We start from the raw sequence: 27,112 nt of genomic DNA on the forward strand, positions 1-27,112 counted from the left end.
AGCTTTGAATACCTCTTGTAGGATCATTCACAAACCCACAGAATCCTATTTGACAACCTAAGTGCAATTTTCAAATGTCTCCGCCCCCTGCTGACAAGGATAACTGAAAAGGCTTTAAGATTTTTAATATATCATAACTATTTATACTCAATACAATTAAATCTGAGAATAAAAATCAAACATTATGAAACTAGTATTTTGGGAGTAAGGTATATCCTCCTAAAGCAATTAGTTTGCAACAAGATCATTTATAACAACAGAATGTTCTCTTGGAAATGGTTGCTGTTTCGATACTAAAATCTCTTATCCTCTCGTATAATACGCATGCAAATAAAAACGGAATTCAAACAGACTGATAAGGTAAAATCCAAGAAATCTGAAAGCAAAGATTTAAAAACGACAACAAGCAAAAATCACAACCACCCCAAAACCAGCTGACCAAAGAAAAAAACTCAGTGAATGATAAATAAATAATGGAAGAAAAACAAAAACTAATGGATGAGTGAACAATGTTTTGCCTACTTTCTGCTCATTCCTTGTCCACTGTTTATTCTTGTCCTTACCCATCTCTCTACTAGTCCATGTCACTCACGTCTTTCAAATCCCAATTCAAGATTGATCTTCAAGAAACCTTCTCTAATATGATCCACTTGAATAAGTTCCTCACTCCACATCAACTCAACACTTTTCTTTCCGCCATCATGTTTTGTAATTGTTTTCTAGTTACTTCTATCTCTCAAATTACCCTATTACTAAGTAGATCAAATCTTAAAGCAAAACCTTTGTTTTAAAACTCAATGTTGGCCCATATAATCAGAGATCCATATTTAAAGAGTACAAATTCATTTGAACCAAGCGGAAATGTAAGTGGAAACTTTGTTCATACTATCTTCTTTTTCTCAGTAAACTTTCATAACATGCTAAATGCATTATACAATTTTAGAAAATATTCAAAGTTATGAAATTATGTATATTTAACTAAATTACAGTTATCAATTGACCCTGCATGGCTAACCTGAGACCAGTTGGCAGGTACCTATCTAGCAAGACCACTTCCTATGGGTCTCCTGATCCATCTATCTTTGGTAATTATGTTAAAAAAAAAAAAAAAAGCAAGCCTATGTCTACACACTCGCCGCTAGCCACAATTACACTTCTACAGTTCAGCTTCCCACCACCTGCAGGATGGGCTACACGCTGTCATCTAAAGTCCTTTGAAAGCACTGCCCCCACAACATGGAATTCCCTTCTTTCTCTGGCTAACTCCCTAACTTTACCTGGCAAACATAACATCCTCACTCAGTGACAGATGCAGTAATTTTCTCCTTTCTGTCAGCTCCTTCCTCTGTTCTACTATAGAATCCTATGACCGCCTCTACCAGGGCACTTATCATACTGAATTTGTATATTTGTCTTTATCTGGTTTTTCTTCCAGGAGACTGTAAAGTTCTCATAAATAAGGGCTGTGTCTTTTATTGCAGGATCTCCAGAACAGCACCTGTCCACGGTGAACATTCAGTAAAAATCTGTTGAATGATCAACACAAAGTAGACGGAATATGTGCGTATGTGTATACACCCACACACATATGCATCATTCTTTGAATAAGAATCATAATTTCACTACTGTATTATTAAAGTATTTGTAACTGAATACTTACTATGTTTCTGGACATTAAATAATGATGATGATAACTGGCTACCACTTTGTATATACTTGTGTATTCTTCTAACCCACATTTTGATTTAGAAAAACACATGGAAAACACATTTGGCTAGCTACTAAAATGAATTAATATTTTATAACTTGTTAGAAATATACCTCTATCTAAAAAGAAACAAAAAGGGTTTATTTTCTCATATTGAAAGCCACTTTTTACAGCTCTGGCAGAATTTACCAGGTATTCAGCAAACATCTAACAGCAAACATCTAACAGATGCCAGGTCTTGTACTCAGCCCTTAAGACTCAGAGAGGAAAAGTCACTGTCCTTGCATTCAAGTAGCTCAAAATCCAGTCATAAGACACACACATGCAAAGATACTACAATGCAATAATACTTATAAAGATGGCTATGTATAAAGCTCAATGAAGACAGATCAATATAGGTATTCTATTCCTAATATATATAGCAGGAAAAAAATGACAACTGCAATTACTTAACAATAAACTAAATGTAAGACAATAAACTATTGGCCATATCCTCTGCTATAATAACCTTTAAGGGTTCTTAACCTTTTTTTATGCCATGGACCCCTGTGGCAAGCCCATGATGAGAAATCTCTTCTACTTTATAAAATCAATCGCTTCTCTGGCAAATTTAAGGCTCTACTAAAATTCTTAGTTTAATTCAGCTTCAAATTCAGTATAAATGGAACAATAGCACATTAACAAACAACTGTTTAGTACTGTGCACTGATTTATGTGAAGGAATTTGGGGAAAATAGACCAAATTTTCTAGTTTGCTGTGTATTTATTTGTATGGGGACTTAATCTTTAGTTCATTCAATAAACATTTATTGAGTGTCTACTATGAGTCAGACATTGTTCTAGGTGCTGAACATGCAGCAGTGAACAAAAAGGGCAAGATGACCTGCTTTTATATAGTTTTCGTTCTAATTGTGGGATAGAGATAATAAGTGAACAAATAAACAATAAATAGGAGGTATGGATAAGTCCAAAATTATAAGAGCATAATCTGGTAGCAAGTAACTGGGAGCTGCATAAAGTGGTACCTCTCTATATTATTAATACCACCTACTGGAGTGTGTATGGTAGTCTGAAAATAGTTTAAAAGAATAGAACAATACCCAATCCAAGCTACCAACTCTGAATAAGCATTTTATAGACAGATGACTACTTTTTACAAATGTAGAGGGACTGACTTAGTACACTGAGTTACTAACAAAAAAAAATAACAGTGAACATCAAAACTTTAAGTTGCTTCCACAATCACACTATTACTATTCAAAAACGTTTCTAAGAGAAAACAAGAATTTGTAGACTATAATATAAAAATTACTCAGCCTTAACAAAAATATCTAGAGGGGCTGGCCCCGTGGCCTAGTGGTTAAGTTTGCGTGTTCTGCTGCAGGCGGCCCAGTGTTTCGTTGGTTCGAATCCTGGGCGCAGACATAGCACTGCTCATCAAACCACACTGAGGCAGCATCCCACATGCCGCAACTAGAAGGACCCACAACGAAGAATATACAACTATGTACCGGGGGGCTTTGAGGAGAAAAAAGGAAAAAAATTAAATCTTTAAAAAAAAAATATCTAGAGACAGGCTACTTTAATATTTATACTCTGGATGATGGTTACAAAAACAAATACACACAGTTTTAGGTTATTTTACAATACAGACAACAAATTCCCCTCCTATATTAAGTATAACCTTAGATAGAAGAGTATGCAAAGTATTATAAATAAATAAACAAATGCCTGTAACAAACACAAGCAAGGGAAGATGGGAGGAAGAGACAGACGTCGATTAGGCAGGCAGTTCATGAAGAACAGAGCTGAATTTTTAGAAAGAAGTTAGGGAAAAGAAACGTTTCGTTCTGGGCAGTGTAACTAAGCAAGGTGGCAGTGGCAACAGAGTCACTGCTCCCAAGTGCTGGAGGTACTAACTGCTTCTCGAATGGTTCAGAAGTAATCCTAAGGACCCATAATTTTTGCTCAGATGCACAAAGCAATGTGTCTCGAATAAGTTACAATGAGGACATGAGCATAAAGAGAAAGAAATCAGACATACGGTCATTTCAGAAACAACAGTAAAAGGAGAATCTGAGGTGAAACTGACTATATCACCACAACTTTTTTCTTGCGCTGTCAGGAAATATGCTACATATTCAACAAAAGTGATTGTTCCAAATCATTCCTAGGCTTAACACCAAAGTCCTTTAATTGGAGCCCTACAGAAAATGTCTAACATACATCCTCCATAATCATTCTCTACAAACAGGATTTTAAGCCATCAATTTTCTACACCTCTTAAGAGTGTTTTTAATTGTATGTATCACTTAACAAATAGGTACAATTATTAAATTGAAGAGAATATTTTGAGAAACTAAGGGATACTACATAATATTTCATTGAAAAAATACCTAAGAGAAGATACAATTGAGAAAAACATGAACACTTATCTACAAATACAGACTGTACCAAGTGAGCACTAGACAGACACAATAAATCATAAGCGTAACTTATAACTTTTTAGTCAAAATATATTTGCTGTAATCAATAATGAGCTAATGAAAATACAGGCTGCTATACATTATCTAGAAAGGTAAAAATTATTTATTGATTTTATTTTACAATAATTTTTGAAGAAAACTACTTTTACACTGCAAAATAAAACTCCCATTTAAAATTAATTTTCCGACACACAAGTTTAAAAATAACTAAACACTGAAGACACTGCTACACAGGCCACCCCAGATCCACGTAAGAGAAGGCGGGTTAGTGAAGAGGAGTACAAGCCAACGGCCTCGTAGTCAGAGCAAATTCCCCCTTCTCTCACTTTCCTCTTCCTCCTCTTAGTTTACAGCACAAGCTAAAATGCTAGCTCAACTTCTTTCTCTTTTCACTTCAAAACCATGGCCTAATTTTCTCCACAGCTCACAAACATTTATCTACTGTGATGGTTAATTTTATGTGTCCACTTGACTGGGCCACAGGGTGCCCAGACATTTGGTCAAACACGATTCTGGGTGTGTCTGTGAGGTGTTTCTTGAGGAGATTAACACTTGAACTGGTAGACTGAGTAAAGTAGACTGCCCTCCCCAAAATCTGCAGGCCTCATCTAATCCTTTGAAGGCCTGAATGGAATACAAAGGCTGACGTCCTGTGAGTAAGAGAATTTCCCCCTGCCTGACTGCCTTGGGCTGGGACACGGGTTTTTTCCAGCCTTCAGACTCAAACTGAAACAATGGCTTTTCCTGGGTCTCCAGCATGCTAACTGCACGTCTTGGAGCTTGTCAGCCTCATAATCATATGAGCCATTCCATATAATAAATCTCTTTTTACACACACACACACATTCTGTTGGTTCTGTTTCTCTGGAGAACCCTAATACACCTACCTCCTTAATACAGCAAATTCCTAATAAAAAGGTCAAAAAACATTTTAAAGTAATAATATACAATGATGTCAATGACAGCAAGATTCTTTAGCCTGATGAGAGTCTAACTGAAAACCTTTCCAGTCATTTCATAGCATGCAAACGTTACAACTGTCTCTAGTTTTTCACGAGATAAATTTATTCCCCGGTGAATATATACAGAAGACACAATCTGAACTATAATCAAAGATTTATGTGCTCAGGATATTGGTTGCAATAACATTTATGACAGTCAAATAGACACAACCAAATATCCCATAACAGGGAAATGATTAAACAAATTATATCACTTTCAAAGGATGTGCTATCATGCAACTAGTCTAAACGATATTTTCAAAAATTACCCAACAACCTAAGGAAATGATCATAATATAATGTCAATCTTTAAAATGGGAAAAACACAATGATATCTAGACTAGAGAGAAAGGCTAAAATGTTGACTAATTATTTCTGAATGGGGAAATGACAAGTAAATTTTTCTGTATTTTTTTATATTTTCTATAATCAGAATATGTTACCTGTAAAATAAAAGAAACAGTCTAAGAAACATCATCTAAAATTGTATTTAAAGAAAATTCTATTAAATGATAAATTTAAGATTCTATGGACAATTATCAATGAAGACGGTTTTAAAAACAAATCTGTAAAAACTGTAAGAGCTTTTTATAATATATTATAAAAGAATCTCAACTTAAAAAAAAGATAAAGCTAGAGACATGTTACAGACTGAATTGTGCCCTCCTAAAATTTGTTTGTTGAGCCCTAACTCCCAATGTGACTGTATCTGGAGACAGGGCATTTAAAGAGGTAACTAAGGTGAAACGAGGTCATAAGGGTGGGACTCTAATCCAGTATGACTGGTGTCCTTATAAGAAGAGGAGGAGACATCAGAGAGGTGAACACACAGAGAAAAGCCTACATGAGGACACAGTGAAAAGGCGGCTGCCTGGAAGCCAAGGAAAGAGGCTTCAGGAGAAATTCAGTCTGCTGACACCTTGATCTTGGACTTGCACACTCTAAAACGGTGAGAAAACTAACTTCTGTTGTTTAAGGCACCCTGCCTGTGCTTTTTGTTATGGCAGCCCTAGCAAATTAATACAAGACATAAGAAAGTGTCATTACAAAATTTACTTGGTAAATATTCTCTCTTCCACAATTTATCTTTCCTAGGAAGAAGCAAACCAAGAAATAAACAATAAAAAATTTACTTTGTACCATAGTGCCGTGGCATAGAAGGGACAAGAAACTGTGTTTCCAAAATAAAATGTTATTAGCTAGTACTATCAAAGAAAAATAATGGATAGGAGTGGGGATCTGAGCATATGGATAGATTTAAAAGTAGTTCTCAGGTTTATACGTGATTAGTGTCTATCTAAAAATAAAAGATTTGGCATAACACAATAGAAAACACTTTCAATTGTTTTCACTTTATTTGTTCTCAGTACCTCTTAGTCCTGAATATAATGTTATATGTGCATTTGTGTATACACGTCTGTACATATTACATGTCATATTATATTCCTGAGACGTGCAGGAACGCAGTGCAATGTCGCTCTATCGACGACCCCTGGCAGTTCCCCACGGACAAGAGGGCTCCTCACACAAGCCTTACTCTACATCTGACACTGCTGTGTCAATCTCACCCTTTGAATTAAATTCACTTCCCCAGTCCTTTGTCCAGCATCTATTAGATTAACACATGAGTTTCTTCTTACCTAAATGAAACTGCAGACACAATTATCTTTTAGAATTTTCAACTACATTTCAGGGGAAAATTCAGAAAACAGACCTTTTAGTCTTCAAACCAAATGAAAATTTCTGATTTTTCAAAATTACCTTGTCTGGATCCATCTTTCCTTTGATAAATTCTTGCTTCCAGAACTGCAACGCCTGTTCCAATGTTAAACCAATGCCCTTCAGGAAGAGGCCATACTGCATTCGGCCTCCATGACGAAGATGGTGATTCTCCCGCAAGGCTTTATGTAACTGCCGCATGCAAGGTGGGAAGGATTTGGTAGAAAGCTGCAAGAAAAGAGAGTTTTCTGTTAAGTGAAGGACTTACCAAGTCCCCCAAAATATTTGTTGCAAACTCAATTTAATTTGCAAATTGTAAATTCAGTCTAATGGGAATAAAAACAAAAACTATAAGGAAGTACTACTGTCTTACTAGCTTAAAGATGAACTCTTCTTCTGAATATTTTTATATTGATTACATGTTGAAATGATAATATTTTGGATTTATTAGATTAAATAAAATATTAACATTTATTTCACCTATTTCTTTTTCTAATTTTTAAACTTTTACTTTTGAGATAACTATAGATTCATGTGCAGTTGTAAGAAAAAAGACAGAGAGATGTCATGCACCCAGTTTCCTCCAAAGGTAACAGCTTGTAAAACTATAGTATATTATCACACCCAAGGTACTGACATTGATACAATCCACTAGTCTTAGATTTTCACAGTTGCACTCATGTTCATTTCTGTGTGTGTATGTAGTTTTAGGCAATTTTATCACATGCGTAGGCTCATGCCTCCACAACCACAAGCCAGGATGCAGAACAGTTCCATCACCACCAGGAGCCCTCAGGTTTCCCTTTTATGACCACCCCCACCCACCTTCTGCACCACCTACCCCCCACCATTCCCTAATCCTTGGCAACTACTAATCTGTTTTCTGTCTCTGTAATTTGGTCTTTTCAAGAGCGTTATATAAATAGAATCACATATCACGTAACATTTTGAGATTGGCCTTTTTACTCAGCATAATTCCCACAAAATTCACCTAAGCTGTTGCAGGTATCACTAGTTCGTGTTTTTTATATTGCCAAGCAATATTCCATGGTATGGATGTACCACAATTTGTTTAAACGTTCATTTGCTGAAGGACATTTGGGTTGTTTCCAGTTTGGGGCTATTTCAAATAAATGAATATACAGGTTTTTATGAGAACATAAGATTTCATTTCCCTGGGATAAATGTTCAAAAGTACAATTGCTGAACCACAGACAAATATCTATAACATTCTGCAAATGTCTGTAAATATTTATTGGGTGTTTTGGGAAACAAGAAGACAAATAAAGAATAATTATTCCCTTTAAACAGTTAAGGGAAGGAAAAAGAAACAGTTGCTATTATATAAGTTAAACTCATAAAATAAATCATATACTGAGAGCTCTAACAAGGCGTAAGTCAAGTACCATGGAAGCACTGTGACAGGGAGGGGTAAAAAAGCCCAGGTTATGGCTATTCCAACATGAACCCTTTGCTCCAGCCAGCTGGGTTCATCCATGATCACACAGTCATGTTTTGACCTTCTTACTTTTCTCATTCCACTGGTCCTGCCTGGTACACCCCTCCCACTCCCCATACCATCTGGCCAAAGCCAAGCCATTCATCAAGACCCAGTAAAACTTCAGCTTCCTTTGGCAAAATTCCTTGATTACCTTTTAGTCATTCAATCACCAAATATTGAACACGACTACGTGTACAGCCCTGCGGAACCAGCAGCAATCAAAGAAGTTAAATATTGTCCTCAAAAAACTTATATTCTAATGGGAGGAGAGAGACAATAAAAGCAGACATAAATAAAGATGACAACATCTGATTCCAAAAGCACTGGAAATAATGGGATAGAGTAATGGGATCAAGTGTGAATGGGAGACGAGTACTTTAACTTGGGTGGCCAGGAAGCCTCTCTGAGGAGATGGCATTGCCAGCTAAGACGTATATCTTAAGTAGGATTCCAGTCAAATGAAGATCCAGGTAAAGGAAATGAAAGCAAACAAATAAGAAATGTACTTGGTGTGCCCAAGAGATCGCAAGAAGATTCACATGGCTAGGGCACAGTGAGTGAGCCAGAAAGAAGAAGACAAAATTGGAATGACAAGTACGTATGGCTTTATAGGCCACAGTAATGAGTTTGGATTTTAGTCTAACTGTGATGAAACCCCAGAGAGGGTTTTGACCAGAAGACTGACATGATCTGATAAACAAGAGAACTCTGGCTGTTATGTAGTGAACAGACTATATACAAGCAAGGATGGAAGCAGGAAGAATACTTAAAGATGCTTTGGCAGTAGATCAAATAATGGAAAGGGAAAAGAGAGTCTAGGGTTGCCATAATGGAACAGAAAAGTGATTGTGGATATTGAGCGGACAAAGGAATTCTAAGGCCAGGGTATGGGATGAATTATCAACATGGATGTTGCAGAGGCCAAGAACAATAACAGGATTAAGTGCTAGTGCAAAAGACCAGGAGCCAAGTACTAAAGTCACCAGGGAATGAGGGCAGAAGGCGGGGAGAGGCAGCAACAAGAAGGATCAGGTGGTATAACGTGATCACAAGTGCTGTAAAGGAGGTGGAGTTTCGCCAACGGAAGGCAGAGAAATGGTTTGGAAGCATAACATGGACCACGCAAAGCACTCATCTCATACCTATACAGGGCATAGGAGAGAAAAGCCGCTTCTACTTGAAGAGAGCCACAGAGAAACAGCATTGTTGAGGGAGCCAGGTTTCAGTTAGAAAAAAATCTAAAGGGAACATTTGGAGAAGAAATTGCGAATATCAAGGGGTGTACTAACGACATGCTGTTCTGAGGATCAAGCAATATAGATATAGTTACTTAGCACAAGGTCTCAGGCACAGACCCATAGATATGATCATCACAGCAGTTAACATAATGTATCATTATACCATTTATTTATTATTTACTATGTTGTCTACCTCCCTCAAGTAAGGTCCATGAAGGCAGAGGCATTTTCTGTTTTCTTCACCTCTGTATCCAGAACACAGTGGCTGGTAAATAATTGATGGGTTAAATATATATTCACTAAGTGAATTCAGGTTTATGCTTCTATGTCCTCCCACAGTATCCAGCCAAGTCCACATTTGCTTGTGAATGTGATAGAATTAGGAATAGAATTAACCTCCAACCATTCGCGTAATATAAACACAAATCACATGGCACAGAGGAAGTGTTAGAGATCAAACAACGGTTGGAGAAAAGTAAAGGATGGGGTATCCTTGATAAGAGATTTCAAATCAAGTGTGTACAGTAGGCAATCCTGTTGTTATTTCTGACATATTACCTGCAAGTATTGGTTATAATTTTTCAAATAGGAAGACAAACTATTCATTCTGGTCTCTAAAAACTTGTGGTCTCTCCCAACTCACCTTATTATAATTCTTGTTTCCATGCATTAAAATTTCAGTGTATTTTTTATTTATTGTAAATAATTTGGTAACTGCCTAAACAAAGATTATGGCTGGTTTTTTCCCCTTTTTTGGATAGAATGGAAATTCTATTATGTATTAAAGAGAAGTTCTACAAATTATAGTAAAGTACACTACTCTTTCACTCTAACATGGAAGCACAAAGTGAAGTTAAAATGAGCTGTCCATTAATCTAGTGGCAATCCAAGGACGGGAGCCCATACTTACTGTTATGGAAGAAATTGTATCCTCTCAAAATTAATATGTTGAAGTCATAATCCCAGGTACTTCAGAATGTGACGGTTTTTAGAGAGAGGGCTTTAAAGATGTAATTAAGGTTAAATGAGGTCATGCAGGTGGGGCCCTGGTCCAATGTGACTGATGTCCTTCTAAGAAGAGGAAGAGACCAGGGATGCACAAGCACAGTGGAAAGACCATGTGAGAACACAGAAAGGGTGGCCATCCAGAAGCCAAGGAGAAAGGCCTCAGAAGGTGTCAAACTTGCCAACACCTTGATCTTGGAATTCTAGCCTCCAGAACTGTGAGAAAATAAATTTCTGTTGTTTAAGGCACGCAGTCTGTGGTATTTTGCTACAAGGCCCTAGGAAACTGAAACACTTAGTATTTTCCATTTCTCCTTTCTAAATGCATATTGTATTTAAATATAAACACATAAACACCATGTAGCTACCATCACTTAAAAGAATTCCCCTTTGGAATAACTGATTAAATTCTGTTTTTATCAGACTACAAATAATTTTCTGATTAAGTTTGGTTTTTCTATGATTAAAAAAAATTAAATGTATAGCATTTGGGAATTCCTTTAAAAATGATTGGCAAACAATGAAATAACATTCTCTTCCATCTCCCCTGCAAAAAGTAATCTTTGGTTGAAGAAAATCTGTACTTTCTCCACTGAAAAAGGCCTAAGTTTAAAGGATGTGATGCTTACCGAATCAATCTGATCTAAAGAAATCTTCCCAGCATTTCCTTGTATACTGTAATCTTGACCAATGTAGGAATGACTAAAAATAAAAACAACAAAATATTAAAATAGGGTATGTAAAACATTTTTTTGATCACTTCAAAGGAAATTTTTTTATTCTGATATAAAGTCAGAATGAGAGAAATTTTACATATAAACCTTAGCAGAAACATAGCCAAGTGTTTTAAAAGTATTTAATAGAATACATTTAAGTAACCTACACAAAAAAATTACAGAAATATAGTGACATCTAGATCTCCAGTCTCCTAGTCTGGCATGCCACTTCCATTTCTTAGAAGCACAAGGCAAATTATTAAAGTTCAAACTTCTACCTTATTTATTACCTTATTACAGCATGGCAGCACAGCAAAGAAGAAACTGGAACTCATATCAGGAGCCATCACTTACTAGTGGTAGGTTCTTGAGTAAGTTACTTACTCTCTATGTCCCAGGCTCCTTATTTGTCAAATGGAAGTAACAAGGCCTGCCTTGCAGTGTCGATAGGAGGTCTGAATTGAAATGGTTTTTGTTGAAGGACCTAACATATAGTAATTACTGTTTGTTTAAATAAGTAACATCTGAATAGCACTTTACACGTACACTGAGTCCTTATCTATATCCTCTAATTACACCCTCACAACAACCTCAAGAGAACATTTTTATTTTTCATTTGACAAATGAGGAAATGGAGGCTCAGAGGAGTCAGAAACTTATTAGATTGGACAGTAAGTCAGCAGTGCAGCAGGAACTCAAACGTTTTGACTCCCAATTCTGTTTCAATTTCCGTTTTGACTTCCAATGCCGTCTCCTTTCCTATAATAAACTTTCCTGCTGTACTACTTACAAATTAGGAAATACAACTTGGCATATATTACCTAAAGCCATCAACCTTTTTTAGATTGTCGTCTCCTTGACACAACTCCTGACCCACGCCCAACTCCATAAAGACTGATTCAGATGCAAACATTCAGGTATGACAAAGCAAACCAGTTGCTAGATTACAAAGAAAACCACAATCAAACCATGGTTTATGCAGACTCCACAACTAAAGGGAAATTCTGGAGTAAAGTATTATAATCACAAAGAATTTTCTACTTTCTACACACTCAGTATACATCCTTGCTGCTGACCAATATACCCACTCAAGATGCTCTGTAGAAACGCTGTTGTTCCTACAATCAATCAATTGTACTGATTAAAAATGGGTATGGATTATAAAGCAAACTACCGTATATCTTGGGATGCTGCAGCCACTGGCTAGGAGACTTGTTAGAAGTGTAGATTTGCCCTTTCTAGAGTCCTCCTGCCTTGGGCTAAGAATGGTCTGAGAATTACACTGACAGCAGGATGAGCAGAATGCCAAGGAGTGATACAGAAAGATCCCACACCCGAGAACATATCGTCTTGCCTCTGGTATTATTTCTCCCTTGAGTAACAAATTTCTGACAATTAACCCATCACTGGATGCTATCCATTCCTTTTATCATCGTACTGTCATGGTATACAAAACTTATGCTAAGTTAAACCACCAGCTGTCATTTAACTTTAATAGTTTACATGTTAATGTACAGCATAACCAGAGAACTGTTTCAGTGGAATCCAGAAAATAAAAACGTATTTCACCTTCCAATATATCTTACAGTGGAGCCAAGAGGCAGCACGGGGTGATAGAAACAGCAGTAGGCTAGGAGTCTGGAGACCTCTTCTTGATTTTGTATTTTAAACCAGTATTTTGGCAAACTGGTGTGAGTTACTTAACCATCCTGATTTGTACTATACTTGTTCGTAAAATAGCACTAATAATGCCAGGCCTGCCTAATTGACAGAAATGCTGGGATAATCCAATGAAATAATATATTCAAAGTGCTAATTAAAATCAATAAAGCATATTCCAGTACACAGAGCAACTGCAGCTTTGACCAGTAAGTATACAGAAAGGACGGGAAGGGAGGCAGCATGATCCTACAGAGGAGCCATCACCTAGTTGAGAGGTTCTGGACCACTCCATCTACCTTTAAAAGCTTCAGCTTCTGAGTTTATAAATTGATTACAATCATCTAACAGGACTGTTTAGATCAAACAGATTAACAAGTATAAAAGTCCTCAATAAATAAATGGTAAAATGATATACCAATACTATTATAGTTATTGACCAAATAGAGCCAAATGATTACTATACCACAGGAAGTTTTTCTGAGCCCAGATTAATGCAGTAAACTAAGTACAAAGAGAAGACATATAAGGAGGACGCACACATGTGCCTGAATGGCAGTATAAAATGCTTGTTCTTCAGCACTTTGAGAGAATATGCAAAACAGCTAAATTCCAAGGAAAAAAGGTAAAAAGAAAGAGAATGGTAGCAATGATTAATACAAAGACTTTCTTGGGTAGAAATAACTACAGAGACAATAGAAGGAAACTGTAAATACAACATACTCCTAAAAATATTATTAATAGATGGGAAGATGGCCACCAGCCCTCAAGCACGGAACCCATGGAAGGAAAAATGATAGCAACAACGATGTTAAGCATTACATTAGGAATGAGACTTCTCCTCTACTCATTCGTAATCAGAGGGATAATTTACATCTTGGTTAGAGGAACTGGTACATCACAGCTATTTAATACATATTTGAACTAGTTACAGACAGATGAAGATGAGGTTGGGGAATTTTCGGGTACGACACAAGAAAGGCAGATCATGAGAAGTTTTATATCCAAGGCTCAGTAGGCAAGAAAGAACCATGAAAAGATTTTAGGCAAGAATTGACACATAATTAGGTTTACTCTTGAGAAAGAAAGCAGTGTAGAGAAATGTCTAGAAAGGGGAAGGACTGAGCAATGGAAAATCAGTTGGAGAAAGACTGCAATATTCCAGGCAAGAGAAGGTGAGAGCCCGAAGTAAAGTACTGGCAACAGATTGAGAAAGGAAGGCAAGCACGGTAGAAGACAACGAGCCAAGAGTGCTGCCATACAAGAATAAAAGTCCTTACAAACAATTCACATTAGCTCATGAAACTGGACCTTTGGCTTTTAGTCAGAAGCGCTGAGGGATGTTACTAAGTAACATATTACTAAAGTAGCCTGGGAAGGTGATACGCCTTTCTGCCACATTCAGAGTTGTGTCAACTTGACGTCACATTTCTTCCAAGTGAATGCAGATGCTACACTAATAAACTGTCAAAATATATTCTTGTTTTCATCGTTTAAAAAAAATAGGTGAATTTTATGAATGAACATTTCTTAAGCATTGTATTAGGGAAACATGGAGGTAGTAATAGCAATTTTTAACAGCAAAACAACTTCTAAAAGGCTCAAGACACATATACACATGCAAACCCAGCAGAAAATACTGTTTTCTGTCCATTTTAAATAATCCCAGCTTTATTTTGAGAAACACTCACTGTCACTTACGTGTGGTTTCTAACAAGGGGGCTTCAGTAAGTGTAAAAGCTTCCCTGTTTCTAACCTTTCATAAAAGGATAAATTGAGATGTACCACAGATGCCATTTTTATCAATACAGCAGATCAAAAAACATTTTAATGGGCCACAAAATTCAAATTATGTCATTAATCTCTATTTTGCCAAATAAAAACAGGAATTTTTGATTAATCAGAGAATCTTGAAAAATCAAGGTTTGATTTCTTTAATTCTCAGTTTAGCCACTAATTTGCCACAAGTGAAAAAAAAAAAGACAAGTCAAACTATGCGTCAATTTGTTCATCCACAAATACGGTGGTAAGGGATTAGGAATTGCAGTGGTTTACCTGCATCCTCTAGGCATAATTTATCTTTTATTTGCTAGAGCATCAGGTGAAAGGTACTAAGGGTAAAATATTATAGAGTTTTCTCAAGTTACGAAAAAGCCAGAAAAGTAGTGAAAATAATAAAGATGTGGTTCAGTGAGTATTCAATTACATTAGAATACTATCTAAAGATATTGAGTTGTAAAAGGATATAGCGCACTCTTGCTAAAATGTAACAATTGCTACACTGTACCAGCAAAATAAACACCTTCATTACCCAAACAGAACCATATAAACGCATAAAACCCAGGTTGAACTTCATTTTTTTTAATGCCACTAGACTGTCTGACTCTATAACAGACTTTTTCCACATCCCAGCTGTTGTCCTTTTCTAATTACCAAAAAAAAAAGCTTTCAAGAGGCCCTGCATAGCTCCTCAAGCACTCAGCACACACTCATGAAGCAAGTTTGTGACCAAGAGTCATAAGGTAGTGAAGGATCCAGAGATGATCCGGAAAGTACAGTGTGACGAGTCCCACAACAATGCTCCACTGTCCCCCAGCCCAGAGCTGGGCTCTCTAAAAGAAGGGTGAGAGGAGAACAGAAGCAACGGGCAGCATGCAAGGTTCTTAAGCAGTGATTGTCGCTGAACAGAGAGAGCTGAGAAATGCTGTGCTTCAGAAACAGACGACAGGACTCTGAACGTTGTTAGACTATTGTTGAAACGACTGACAACTGTCTTGGCTGAACAGAGCCTGGAAAGCCCGAAGGAGAAACGACGCGGGGGACTAGCAGGGAAGGCTGGGATGAGGAAGCAACAATCAGCGAGGATGAGGGGCTGGGGAGTTAGTGGAAGAGGAAGAGATTATGATCAAAAACGATTTGGGTTTGGAAGCTTAAAAGTAGGATGTGATGACCACGTAAAAGTCAAAGGCCTAGTTATTTTAGTATTTTTATCATTTGTAGCTTAACAATTTTACATGCATTAAAACATTCTTAAATTTGGACCAGATGCATAAAAGTGTGTGATTTGGGTTTATTAAGGTTGTTGGAGGGGTCAAAAGTAAGCATGTGATAAGGAGGTGGCAATTTGGAAACACAAAGTCTATTTTTCTCAGGATGTAGAGGGTTAGGACACATCAGACGGACAGGCCGAAAGAGATCAGCAAAGCCAAGGAAATTTCTAAACCACAGTTTATAGATGAAGAGGTTGTGGGTGGTGGCAAAAAGGCAAGCAGAGACAAGGGGAGAAAAGAACTGAAATTAGGTAGGTAGGTCCTGAATGCAGGTCTCTAAACAAAAACCATTAATGTAAAAAGCAAACTTTAAATCCTACCTCCTTTTGCAATAACATAGGGCTAAGTCGTCATTTTAATGAAGATTTGAGGCTTTCTCAAGTTTAAAACCTTTAAAAATCTAAACATATGCATGATAGTATTTTCTAAGAAACAGAATTTTGCAATTGTGTATAACCAATCCTTTGCTCACACAGAAGTAATTCTGTGTTTGTCCTTGATTTTTGTTTTGTTTTGTTTTGAGGCGATGGTCCTAAGTTATCTAATCAACTACAAGAGAATTAATGGGACACAAAATATATAAAAGCTTCTTCTTCTTGTAGCGGTTATTCAATAAACTTACACGTGAACTTAATTAAAACTCAGCTACATTTGAGGCACTTTTTCCTCTCATATTATCTTGCTCATTAGGTAAGCACAGCCAGTTTTCCAATAGAGTTAAAAATCACAGAAAACAGAAAATTGTCAAGTCAACAATTTCAATAAATTAAAAGCTTAAAGGAGAAAAGTAAGACTTTTAAAATATTCAGAACATATATTTATGTAACCAAATTTTAAATGATCCTATTTTATATCCAATTAAATCAATCCATGGGGAGAGGGGTTGACGGATAACAGACAGGAAGGCATAACTAATCACATCCACACAGAACTAGAGTTTTCCCAAAACACTACCACACAAACATCTAATTCACAGAATAAAAATAAATGGATATATAACAAGATAAATCTGAAACAGACACATCTGCACACATCTGATCTGTGAGTCGTAAGTGAAAGGCAAACCTACTCCTGGTCTTTGTAGAAACAACAGAAATTTAAGTCCTGTTCAACGCACCACAAATATCAATATGAGCACTTAGGTACTCAACAGGGAATTGCTTTTGAGTGTTGAAACTGAGGTGAAAACCGAAAGAAGAAATTACATGAAAGTGGATTTGTGAGTCTCATGGTAAGATTAGCTGGTTAAGGGAAAAAAATCATCTTTTCATGCTGTGGCATTGATTGTTGGCGAAGACGGGTCACCACACCTGGCTCCAGGAGTGGTGTTCACAAGCTCCACTGCTGTGACACAAACGCCACGGAGCCCAAGCGACAGAAAGACGGAGCAGGAGTCAGCTATTCAAGGGTGATTACTTCTCCCATCATCTCCTCTTCTAACTGCTGAGGAAAGCTGAGGGGGTAAATGGAGCGGTGGCGCAGTTGCAGAAGGAATTAGCTGCAACTCCTCTGCATCTGCATAATTCTTCCAAGTCCAATTTGTCCAAGGCAATCATGGCGGCAAAACAGAACAAGGGAGTCAGTGGAGTCAGGGATGAAGAGCACAGGCTTCAGAATCCACGAGCCATGGGTTTGCATACACTCGCCATCTGTGTGACTTTGCAGAAACCTCTTAATCTCCTTCAGTTTCCTCACTGGTAAACAGGGATCATAAAAGTCCCTCCCGCAGAGAGTTGTTGTGAGGATCAAAGGAGATGTCTGGAACAAGTTCATCACAGAACTTTTCACTCGATTCCGATCATCATCATCGAGGCCTAAATTTACTACATTTAAACGTTTTGGTGGTTGTTTTTCTCTATTCTTAACATTCACCCGTTTCTTCCCTTGAATAGTAGGGAAAAAAATGCATTTCTTTCCTACATTCTTCATGCTATCACATAAAATATTTAATCTTGGGCTGGCCCGGTAGCACAGCAGTTAAGTTCACACGTTCCGCTTCTCAGCAGCCCAAGGTTCGCCCATTCGGATCCCGTGAGCAGACATGGCACCACTTGGCAAAAGCCATGCTGTGGTAGGCATCCCATATATAAAGATGGGCATGGATGTTATTTAATGTTCAGGGCCAGTCTTCCTCAGCAAAAAGAGGAGGATTGGCAGCAGTTAGCTCAGGGCTAATCTTCCTCAAAAAACAAAAAGAAAAAGAAAAAGAAAAAAAAGATTTAATCTTAAAGTAGGAGAATTCAGATGTTCTTGAATAACCTGATGATCTGAAGGTCTTGTCTACACTTACACTCTTAGGAAGTTTTGAAAGCGCAAAACCTCAAACACTGGAGACTTCAAAGGAATCCAGTTTTGTAGAGCTGCACTGTCCAATACAGTAGCCACTAGCCAAATGTGACTATTGAGCTCTTGAGATGTAACTTAGTCTGAATTAAGATGTTCAATAAGTGTAAAGTATGCACTAGATTTCAAAGACTTAGTATGAAAAAATAACGTAAAACTTTTCATTAATAATTTTCTTCTTCTTCTTCTTTTTTTTTTTACTGAGGAAGATTAGCCCTGAGCTCACATTTGTTGTCAATCCTTCTTTTTTTTTTTTTTGCTTGAGGAAGATTAGCCCCAAACTAACATCTGTGCCCATCTTCCTCCACTTTATATGTGGGTTGCTGCCACAGCATGGTCCACACCTGGGATCCGAACCTGTGAACCTGGGCCACTGAAGCAGAGGATGTCGAACTCAACTGCTATGGCATGAGGCCGGCCCCACATTAATAATTTTTCATACTGATTACACGTTGAAACGATATCTTGGATATGAGTTAAATAAGATGTTATTCAAATTAATTTCACTTAGGTAATTTTAAATTACATATGTGGCTCACATTTGTGGTTCTCATTAGGTTCCTACTAGACACAAGGACATGAGACAAGTGATTCTCTTAAGGGCTTGGTATACCCGTAGGAAAGCCAAGTGACCTACCCTGACTTTTATTTGCCAAAATAAGATCAGTCTCTGCTAGTCATAAGCAGAAACGAGCTGTGATTGGGCCACTAAAGTGCCTCAAGCCTACTGCAAATATGCTTGTTTTCAAAACATTTCACTTGGGAATCAAGTTTTTAAACTTAGCCACAGTTTGCCATTTATACCATTAGGGAAGCAATCTTGAATTCTGATTACTTTGGAGGTAACCTGACTTGCTTCTTTGGGGAAAAATAAAGCTGTGACATCTTTCCATTTGGGAGTCTTTGGGGCTGGCTGGCCCACCTCAACACTTAATTACAACTGTCCATTCTTCTCTCATTCGTAAGAAGCCAAGCCAGTGGGATATGAATATGGACATCAGCAAGACCCTAGGCCACACTGGAAAGAACTCCTCTCCCATCCTCATGGAGTGTCTCTCTGCCCTCCCTCCCCATCACTAGAGTCTGAGTTTCATGAAACAGTAACATATAAAACATATTTCCTTTCTTTGTCAAGCATTTCCCAGGACTCTTGAACCTAAAGAGGTTAATGCTATTTACTGCTTTCTATCTGGCAGGCTATAGTTTATCATAGTTTAAAAACTGGTATGAAATAAAAAAAGCAGTAAAGAAAGCATCACAAGTAATCAAAACTGATCTTCACATCAAGGAAATGTATTTATTCGGACCATTAAAAAGTAAGCTAATACATCTTTCAAGATGAACTGTCACCTCCTACATCATTCTATAAAAGTATACTAAGTTCCAATACAATCATGTGTAATCATGGCACAAATGAAAAGACAATGTCAGGAAGAGAAAACAAAGGTTTTCTATATCATCCATATATCCACTTTTGTGATCGCAACTTTACCCACTTTGGACGTTAAAAAAATACTCTGTCCACATAAGCTAGACTACTCAGAAAGTACAGTCCCTGCAGTTTGGATTTGTGGGGTGGGCAGGAAATCAAGGGAGACAACGGTACAATATATCATTTCCTGCCGTGAAGGATACCACGAGAAAATTCACGCAACAGCTGTCACCAATGAAATTGAAATGAGTTTCTTTTTTACAGCTAAATGCCTGGCAAATAGTATTCAACTTGTGTTAGTCCAGGTGATTTTCCCTGCAGTTATTCCAATGAGAACACAATCAATAAAATTCTGTTATAAATTGAATGTAAATTATTTTTCCACAAGTATGAAGTTTACTCAATTTTGCATAAAAAAAAAACTACCATCAAACAATACGCAGTATAATGACCTATATTTCTCTACAACTAGGAGAAAGTGTTTAATTCCAAAAGACTCACATATCCAATAAAAATTGAGATCAAATGGGTTTCCATATGAGTTAAGAACTATAAATGGTACAAGTGCTACTTTATTTTAGGTCGGATTCCTCTATTTCCGTGTGGTCCATATTTTCCCATTTATTCTAATTTCTAAGCTGTAACAATTCAATGAACTGCAAGAGAGCTGAAAGCTGCCTCTCATTTTTCTATCAAAAATATCTCTACCTTACATTTGTCAAAAGTCATCAAACTGCACCCTTAAAATGAGTGCATTTCATTGTATGTAAATTATACCTCAATAAAATTGATTTGAAAAGTAAAATATACACATATATTCCTATAAGATATATTCAAACTACAGGCCTACATAGGTATTTTCACCATATACATTTAAAGCCCCCAACAAATATCTCTATTTTCATGAGTAAATTTTTATATTCCTTTACGGGGTATAATGACCCTCCAAAGAGAGGCTGTTTTGATTTGCTTTTGACCCAGGATAGTCAAATGTTTACAATACAGAAAGGCTGCCTGAGAGAGTGATAATGAAAAATTGAGGGGTTGGGGGAGTGCAGAATAAAGTTCAAACATCCAGCAGAATTCATACACTAAGTTGATGGCCATCCTCTCATTCCCCCACAAATAATTTACAGAGTGTGGAATGCTTCTGAGACTGGCTATCCAGTCTCAGAAGTTCATGGCATTCTAAAATTACTCCCTCACATTTGTTCCCTAAACAATAGAGAACCAGGGGCACAACGTTCTGGGGGTTTTGGTGGGGTTTCTGGAGGGAGAGGGGATGAAGGGGACAGCTAACGAGGATTATCACAAGTCACAGTCCAGAAGTAACACGACACACTTTCCCTACCCAATCCTTTAGTCCTGCATAGTCTTTAATGAAGGCTCATATGTTTAAGGCTTTCATTTCATAGGTTAAAATAGCAAGGTACATAATAGTTTTGGTTTTATTTTGTTTTTAAATATATATCTTCAACATTTGAATAGGTCACTGGAAAGAAAATAATGGGACTTCTCTTCTAAGGTCACACAGAGAAACAGAAAGTACTCTCAGTCTGCCATGATCAATTCCTGATTCCACGAAAAAGAGTCCTAGTCCCAAAACAAAAACAAAACTGGCACTGAATTTCTGCAAAAGTGGATTTATCACACTTATTCGTCGGAAATGAGAGAAAATTCATCAGCTTTCTGTCCAAACTACCATCTCATTCCGTTTCAACACTTAGTAGCTTAAAAAAATTAAATGAGAGGTAAAATTTTAAGCCCCGGAAGTGTTTTCTCCCATTCACTCACTCCTTCAAGTGTTGTACTGGGGTCTCACTTTGCCAGCCATTGTTAGAAGTAATGGGAGATCATGGTAAACAAGATCAACAAATTCCTCACTCTCTCATACGGCAAACAAATAAACATCAAACAAATAAAAATGATCATTTCAGCTAGTGACGCTACAGTGAAGAAAAGAGAGTAGGTGGTATCATAAAGCACTTAGGGTGACTTCCAGTTGGGTGATTAGCAGACCTCCACAAGATCTGAGAAGACACTGTCACTTTGGGTGGATGAATGTCCCCAGGAGCCTCCTGTAGATTGTATGTACACAGTGCGTCAAGTGCAATAAAAAATGGGCTCTTTTAATTCACCTTGTATTATCTTATAGAACTACTTTCTAAATAGTAGTTACAAACCATTGAGACAGCATTACACCTTCGATGAGTCTCAGTGGTCTGCTCTTCCTCAGCCAATTTACCAAATTTTGTTTTGTTTTTACTCTGAATGAATAAAGGTTAATTGTGCCTGGAACGCCAGAGGATCTTCTTAGATTAACTACACACTTAGACTCACGAGATTACCACAGGCCACGAATGGAATCAGGCAACTCAGAAAGATCCAGGACAGGAATCACAGCTGTGAGCAGTCCTGTGCAATGGGAGTCCTTGCTACAGTCCTGCACAGGTGGACAGCTCATGTGCAAGGAGGCAAAATTCACACAGTCAGTGCAGGAGCCACCCTGGCTTGGAGCCTCATGGCCCGCATGGAGTTCTTATAACAACTCCAGGGTACAGCTTCCAGGGCCACCTTAGCTTTAGAAGTCTAGAATCCATTAATCTAAAAACCATTACTAAAATTTTTAAGAAATATATGATTATCTAAATGTACTTCAAAAATTATCTAGAACTGTGCTGTCCAATCCAGTAACCATTAGTGACAAGGGGCTATTTAAATTTAAATTTAAATTAATTATAATTAAATGAAACTAAAAATTCCATTTTTCGGTCACACTAGCCATAATTCACGCCTTCAATAGCCATCTTTGGCTACTGGCTACTGGACTGAGCAGCACAGGTATAGAACGTTTCCATCAGCACAGAAAGTTCTATTGCATGGCGCTAAACAAATCACTCTTCAGCTGCTAATTTATCACAGGAACTACCACAATGCTTTCTCAGGCTTTTTAAGGAAGTTATTTCCCATGGCATCATCATCATTTTGTACTTTGTTAGTGCTTTATGCCTAATGCTGTGTAAAATAACTGATTTTCTTTATTACTTAACTAGAGGACAATCAATGTTTTAAAGAAACCCAATGAGTGAAGAATAGGAAATTTAATAACTGCACATAACAAAACCACTTGAGAAGCATAAGCAATCATTAATTTTGCTTTCCAGGAAGACTGCCAGCACCCACAATGCAGAAATCCTTAAGAAAGTCTGGAGTCAGAGGGCTAACAGAAATCTACAACATCTAGCTGGGGATGAGCTGCAAGAGTTCCGGGACACGCGAGGCTTCATGATTTCCGCGATGCTGTGTGCTCCACAGAACTCGTACCAATACTACGCTGACAGGCAGCATAATCTACTGCAATGACTTTATTCAAAAGTCTCTCTTTCCCCAGCAACAGTAAGTCCTAGAAGAGCAGAACCTAACACCCAGATCTAGAGCCCTAGAACCTAAGACCACGTCTGGCCTCGAGCAGGAGTTCTCAGAATATGTGTTAAATAAATAAAAAATAAAACAAACATGTAGAATGCTAAAAGGTTTGTGACCATGTATTTACCACATAGCTCTCACAGGAAAGTACCTCCACAAGTCCCAGCCACTGTGGACATCCTCATTTCAAAGTCTCCAATTTACAAAGGGGTATATTTGCCGTGGCTGGATAGCCAGTCGGAGAGACAGGAAAGATTTTCCTATCTTCTTTTTACATCATTAAAAAGAAAATCAGTAACATTTATATTTCTGTAAAAATTATTTGTTAACTCTTTTTTCAACTTTAAAACATGTTAGGTTAGCAAAGTGAATTAACCTAATTACAAAACCCCAGGGAAATTTAGTATTCTATCCTATAAACTAAGAGTGGTGGTTTACTTGTAAAATTGATGAAAAGTGATGCAAAACACTGTTTTTATCAGCCCCGCCCCACAAGAAACCTCACTGTAATAGGCAGATCAATGGCCCTACAAAGATGTTTACACTCTAATCCCCGGAATCCATGAATATGTTAGGTTACATGGCAAAAGGGACTACGCAGATGTAACTAAGGTTAAGGACCTTGAGATGGGGAGAGCACCCTGGATATCCTTGTGGGCCAATCTAATCACACGAGCCGTAAGAGCAGAAACATTCTCAGGGTAGAGGCAGAGAGACGCAGCAGAACGGAGAGTGAGATTTAAAGCACGAGGAGAAGTTGATGCGCCCTTGTTGGACCTGAGACAGGACCAACATGAAAGGACAAGAAAGAGGCCTCTAGGAGCTCAGCGAAAGCATGAGAAGGAATGTGGGCAGCCCCTAGGGGCAAAGATCGGGCCCTGGCTGCCAGCCAGCAAGGAAAGAGGGACCTCAGTCCTACTGCTGCAAGGAACTCAATTTGGCCAACAAGATGGATAAGGTTAGAAGCAGATTCCTCCGCAGAGCCTCCAGTAAAGACCACAGCTCTGCTGACATCCTGATTTTAGCTCAGGGAGACCCAGTCAGATTGCTAACTTATAGGACTGTATGATAACACAGGCGTGTTGTTTTAATCCACTAAATTTGCAGTAATTTGTCTATGGCTACAACAGAAGGTTCTAATCTAGATGCATTAATAAGGTTTAAAATCCAGCTTCATGAATTCTTTTTCAAGTCACTGGTTCCCTTGTTAAGAACTCTGAACAACGATCTCTCTTGTATCTTCAACCCTATACACCACCTCGTTTGCTGCGGCTTTCTGTTCTTCTCTCCCTCTGCTGGGAAGCATCTGTGCGACCACCCCTTCCTTAGGAAGTCACGGCAGCATTCTTCTCCCCAGTTTACTTCACCTGGCCATACGGAAACTGCTAACATTCCGTAGCTTTTCCTCACAGGTTTATTCAACCAAAAAAGCCTCAATACCCCCCAAAATGGGAATGGTTAAGTAAAAACAGATATATCTATCCTCAATTGAATACTATACATCACTTAGAATTAGAGCCATTGAAAAGCAATCTTCTACTTGATTACATAGTTATGACATATTAAATGAGAAAGAATTTTTGAAAAGTTTTACTGCATAAAAATATGCATAGAGATTACAACAAACCCTAGCAGTGGTTGTGTTAGTGAAATAAGATGTATTTCTTCTATTTTTCCAAATTTTATATATTGTGACTATAAGTTGCATCAAAAAGCATTAAATGACATTAAATTTGTAACATAATCCACATACAGATACCAACTCTCATAAATAAGATTTCCCATCTCTCTCTTGACTTGATTAAGCTGCAGCAATTACTCCAGTACAGCCTTGGGGTGTGATTGTGTGTGTGTGTGTGAGTGTATGCAAATTGGTCTTCTTTCCCTGTTAGAATATAAACTTCTTGAGTTAAGGGACCACATCTATTAGCTCCTTTGTACATAATGACAGTGTCCATTATAGTGCCCTTAACATAATAGGCTGATTTTAACAAAATGCTAACTCTCGACAAGTACATCTCTAAGAAGGCATCAAATTTTCCATACAGATATGAAAAGAAAAATAATTCAAAGACAATAAATAATAGAAAAGAATATATTCTTTCTAATTTATTAATATCTTACAAGGCACCTGGAACACCCCCACAATAACCACTGAGCTAAAAGCCTATGTTGCTGTATGTAGAAAAGGAAATAAATAGTTTAAGGTACTAGTACAGGCTGGAAACAGGTGATGAGAAAGAGCTGACAAACAACTGAAGCTTGTGGACCAGGCTAACAAGGCTTTGATCTCAGCCCCCAATTGGTAGAAGTCTATGTACTAAAGCTTTTTCTGGCACATGAATTGTTACACAGTTTTCTAATTTCAAAATGAGAACTAATTCAAACAGAAGACTGAAAACTGTACCGCTCTGGATATTGGGAAAAGCCTTCTTACAGAGATTGCATTTCTGATGTAAAATCTGTGACAGCATATTCTTTAGAGGAATAAATAGAAATATATGTACATATTAACCAAATACTGCATTAGGAAAAAAATTCACAAAAGTTGTCTGTAATAATAGCAACTGAAAGAAGATGCTTTCATTATTTTAAAGGATTTTAAAATAAAGGTCAATATAAACATTTGCTTACAAATTCAGGATGGATTACAAATTAATCCATGTGATCCAGTCCAAGCATTTACTTTGCTCACTTGTTTTTATCTTTGGTTGATTACTATTTCATTGTTGAGCTGAAACATGCTAATAAAATTAGGATAAACAATGTAACAAATACCATGTTTTTTAAATTAGTTACTCTTTAATTAAGTGCAAAATATTAAATGAGAGCAGCTACTAAAGTGATCTGTTACATGCTGTCCCCCATTCATCTCATATCTTGAGGAGGAGGGGTGAAGGAGGAAGACACACACACTGCAGGGCAAGGTGTTATTCTTAAGGGAAAAAAAATCTCAATCACACAACTAAAGCTATCACATGTAGAATGTGGGCTGCAAGTTCTCCTCTCTAGTCTCACCTGTTTAAACCTTACACTTGTATGTGACATAATACATAAAAATAATAATCTTTAACACACACCTTTGATAGTCTACTACCATTTCATAAATATCATCCCACAGGTACCATCATTAGGATAGCAAAGATATTTATTTATAGTAAACTTCTATACTCACAGTCACATATCCCAAGACCTTTATATATCTCCAAATTAAAAAACCAGTACACTATGTAAATCACCCTAGAAAATGCAGTGACATATGAGAATGACAGTAGAGTGACACTGAGTTGTAGATTCATCTTAAGATATGTGATCTGGGGAAAACAGAAATAACGATTTACAAACATTCTCTGGCATTTTGGAATTGAACATGTTTTTGTAAGTCTAAGCAAGCTTATTTCTTCCAATTGAGAAGTTCTTGGTATCAGTTTTGAAAAATAGTAAAACATTATGGGATAATTCATTAATCTCTTTTGAGGGAAGGGAAGTGTAGTACTTTTCATTAGAAAAGTTAAGTTTTCTTAACATGAACTTCCTGAGGCTCCAACAACAAGCTTTAAAATAGGGATAATGATAAATGACTGTCTGTCATTCTCACTGGGGTGTTCTGAGCATGAACTAAAAAGCCAGGTTGGAAACTACTTTGTAAACTCTAGCTAGCTAGAGTTTTTCATCCCATCTCTTCCCACCTCTTCTAAAAACCTGCCCCTTCAATTATTTCATCTTATCCCGATAGACCTCACGTCTCCCTTAACCTGTAAGTAGGTTCATCTTTCCAATCTTAAGAGAAAAATAAAACATTTCTTCAACCATGAAGCTCGTGAACCT

At 37.3% G+C, this 27,112-nt stretch overlaps 1 protein-coding gene across 3 annotated transcripts in view; it reads right to left on the reverse strand.

Moving 5' to 3' along the window:
• The window catches only part of PRIM2 (DNA primase subunit 2), a 257,546-nt gene that overhangs the window by 75,398 nt on the left and 155,036 nt on the right, over window positions 1-27,112 (reverse strand). For all 3 annotated transcript variants that reach the window (XM_046639613.1, XM_046639612.1, XM_046639614.1), the window contains exons 9-10: window positions 11,288-11,360; window positions 6,957-7,142 (exon numbers count right to left, since the gene is read on the reverse strand). In XM_046639613.1, coding sequence (XP_046495569.1) covers window positions 6,957-7,142; window positions 11,288-11,360 — 259 coding nt within the window. The remainder of the gene's footprint in view (window positions 1-6,956; window positions 7,143-11,287; window positions 11,361-27,112) is intronic.

This window comes from Equus quagga, chromosome 15 (genome assembly GCF_021613505.1).
Source record: "Equus quagga isolate Etosha38 chromosome 15, UCLA_HA_Equagga_1.0, whole genome shotgun sequence".
NCBI classification, from domain to species: Eukaryota; Metazoa; Chordata; class Mammalia; order Perissodactyla; family Equidae; genus Equus; species Equus quagga.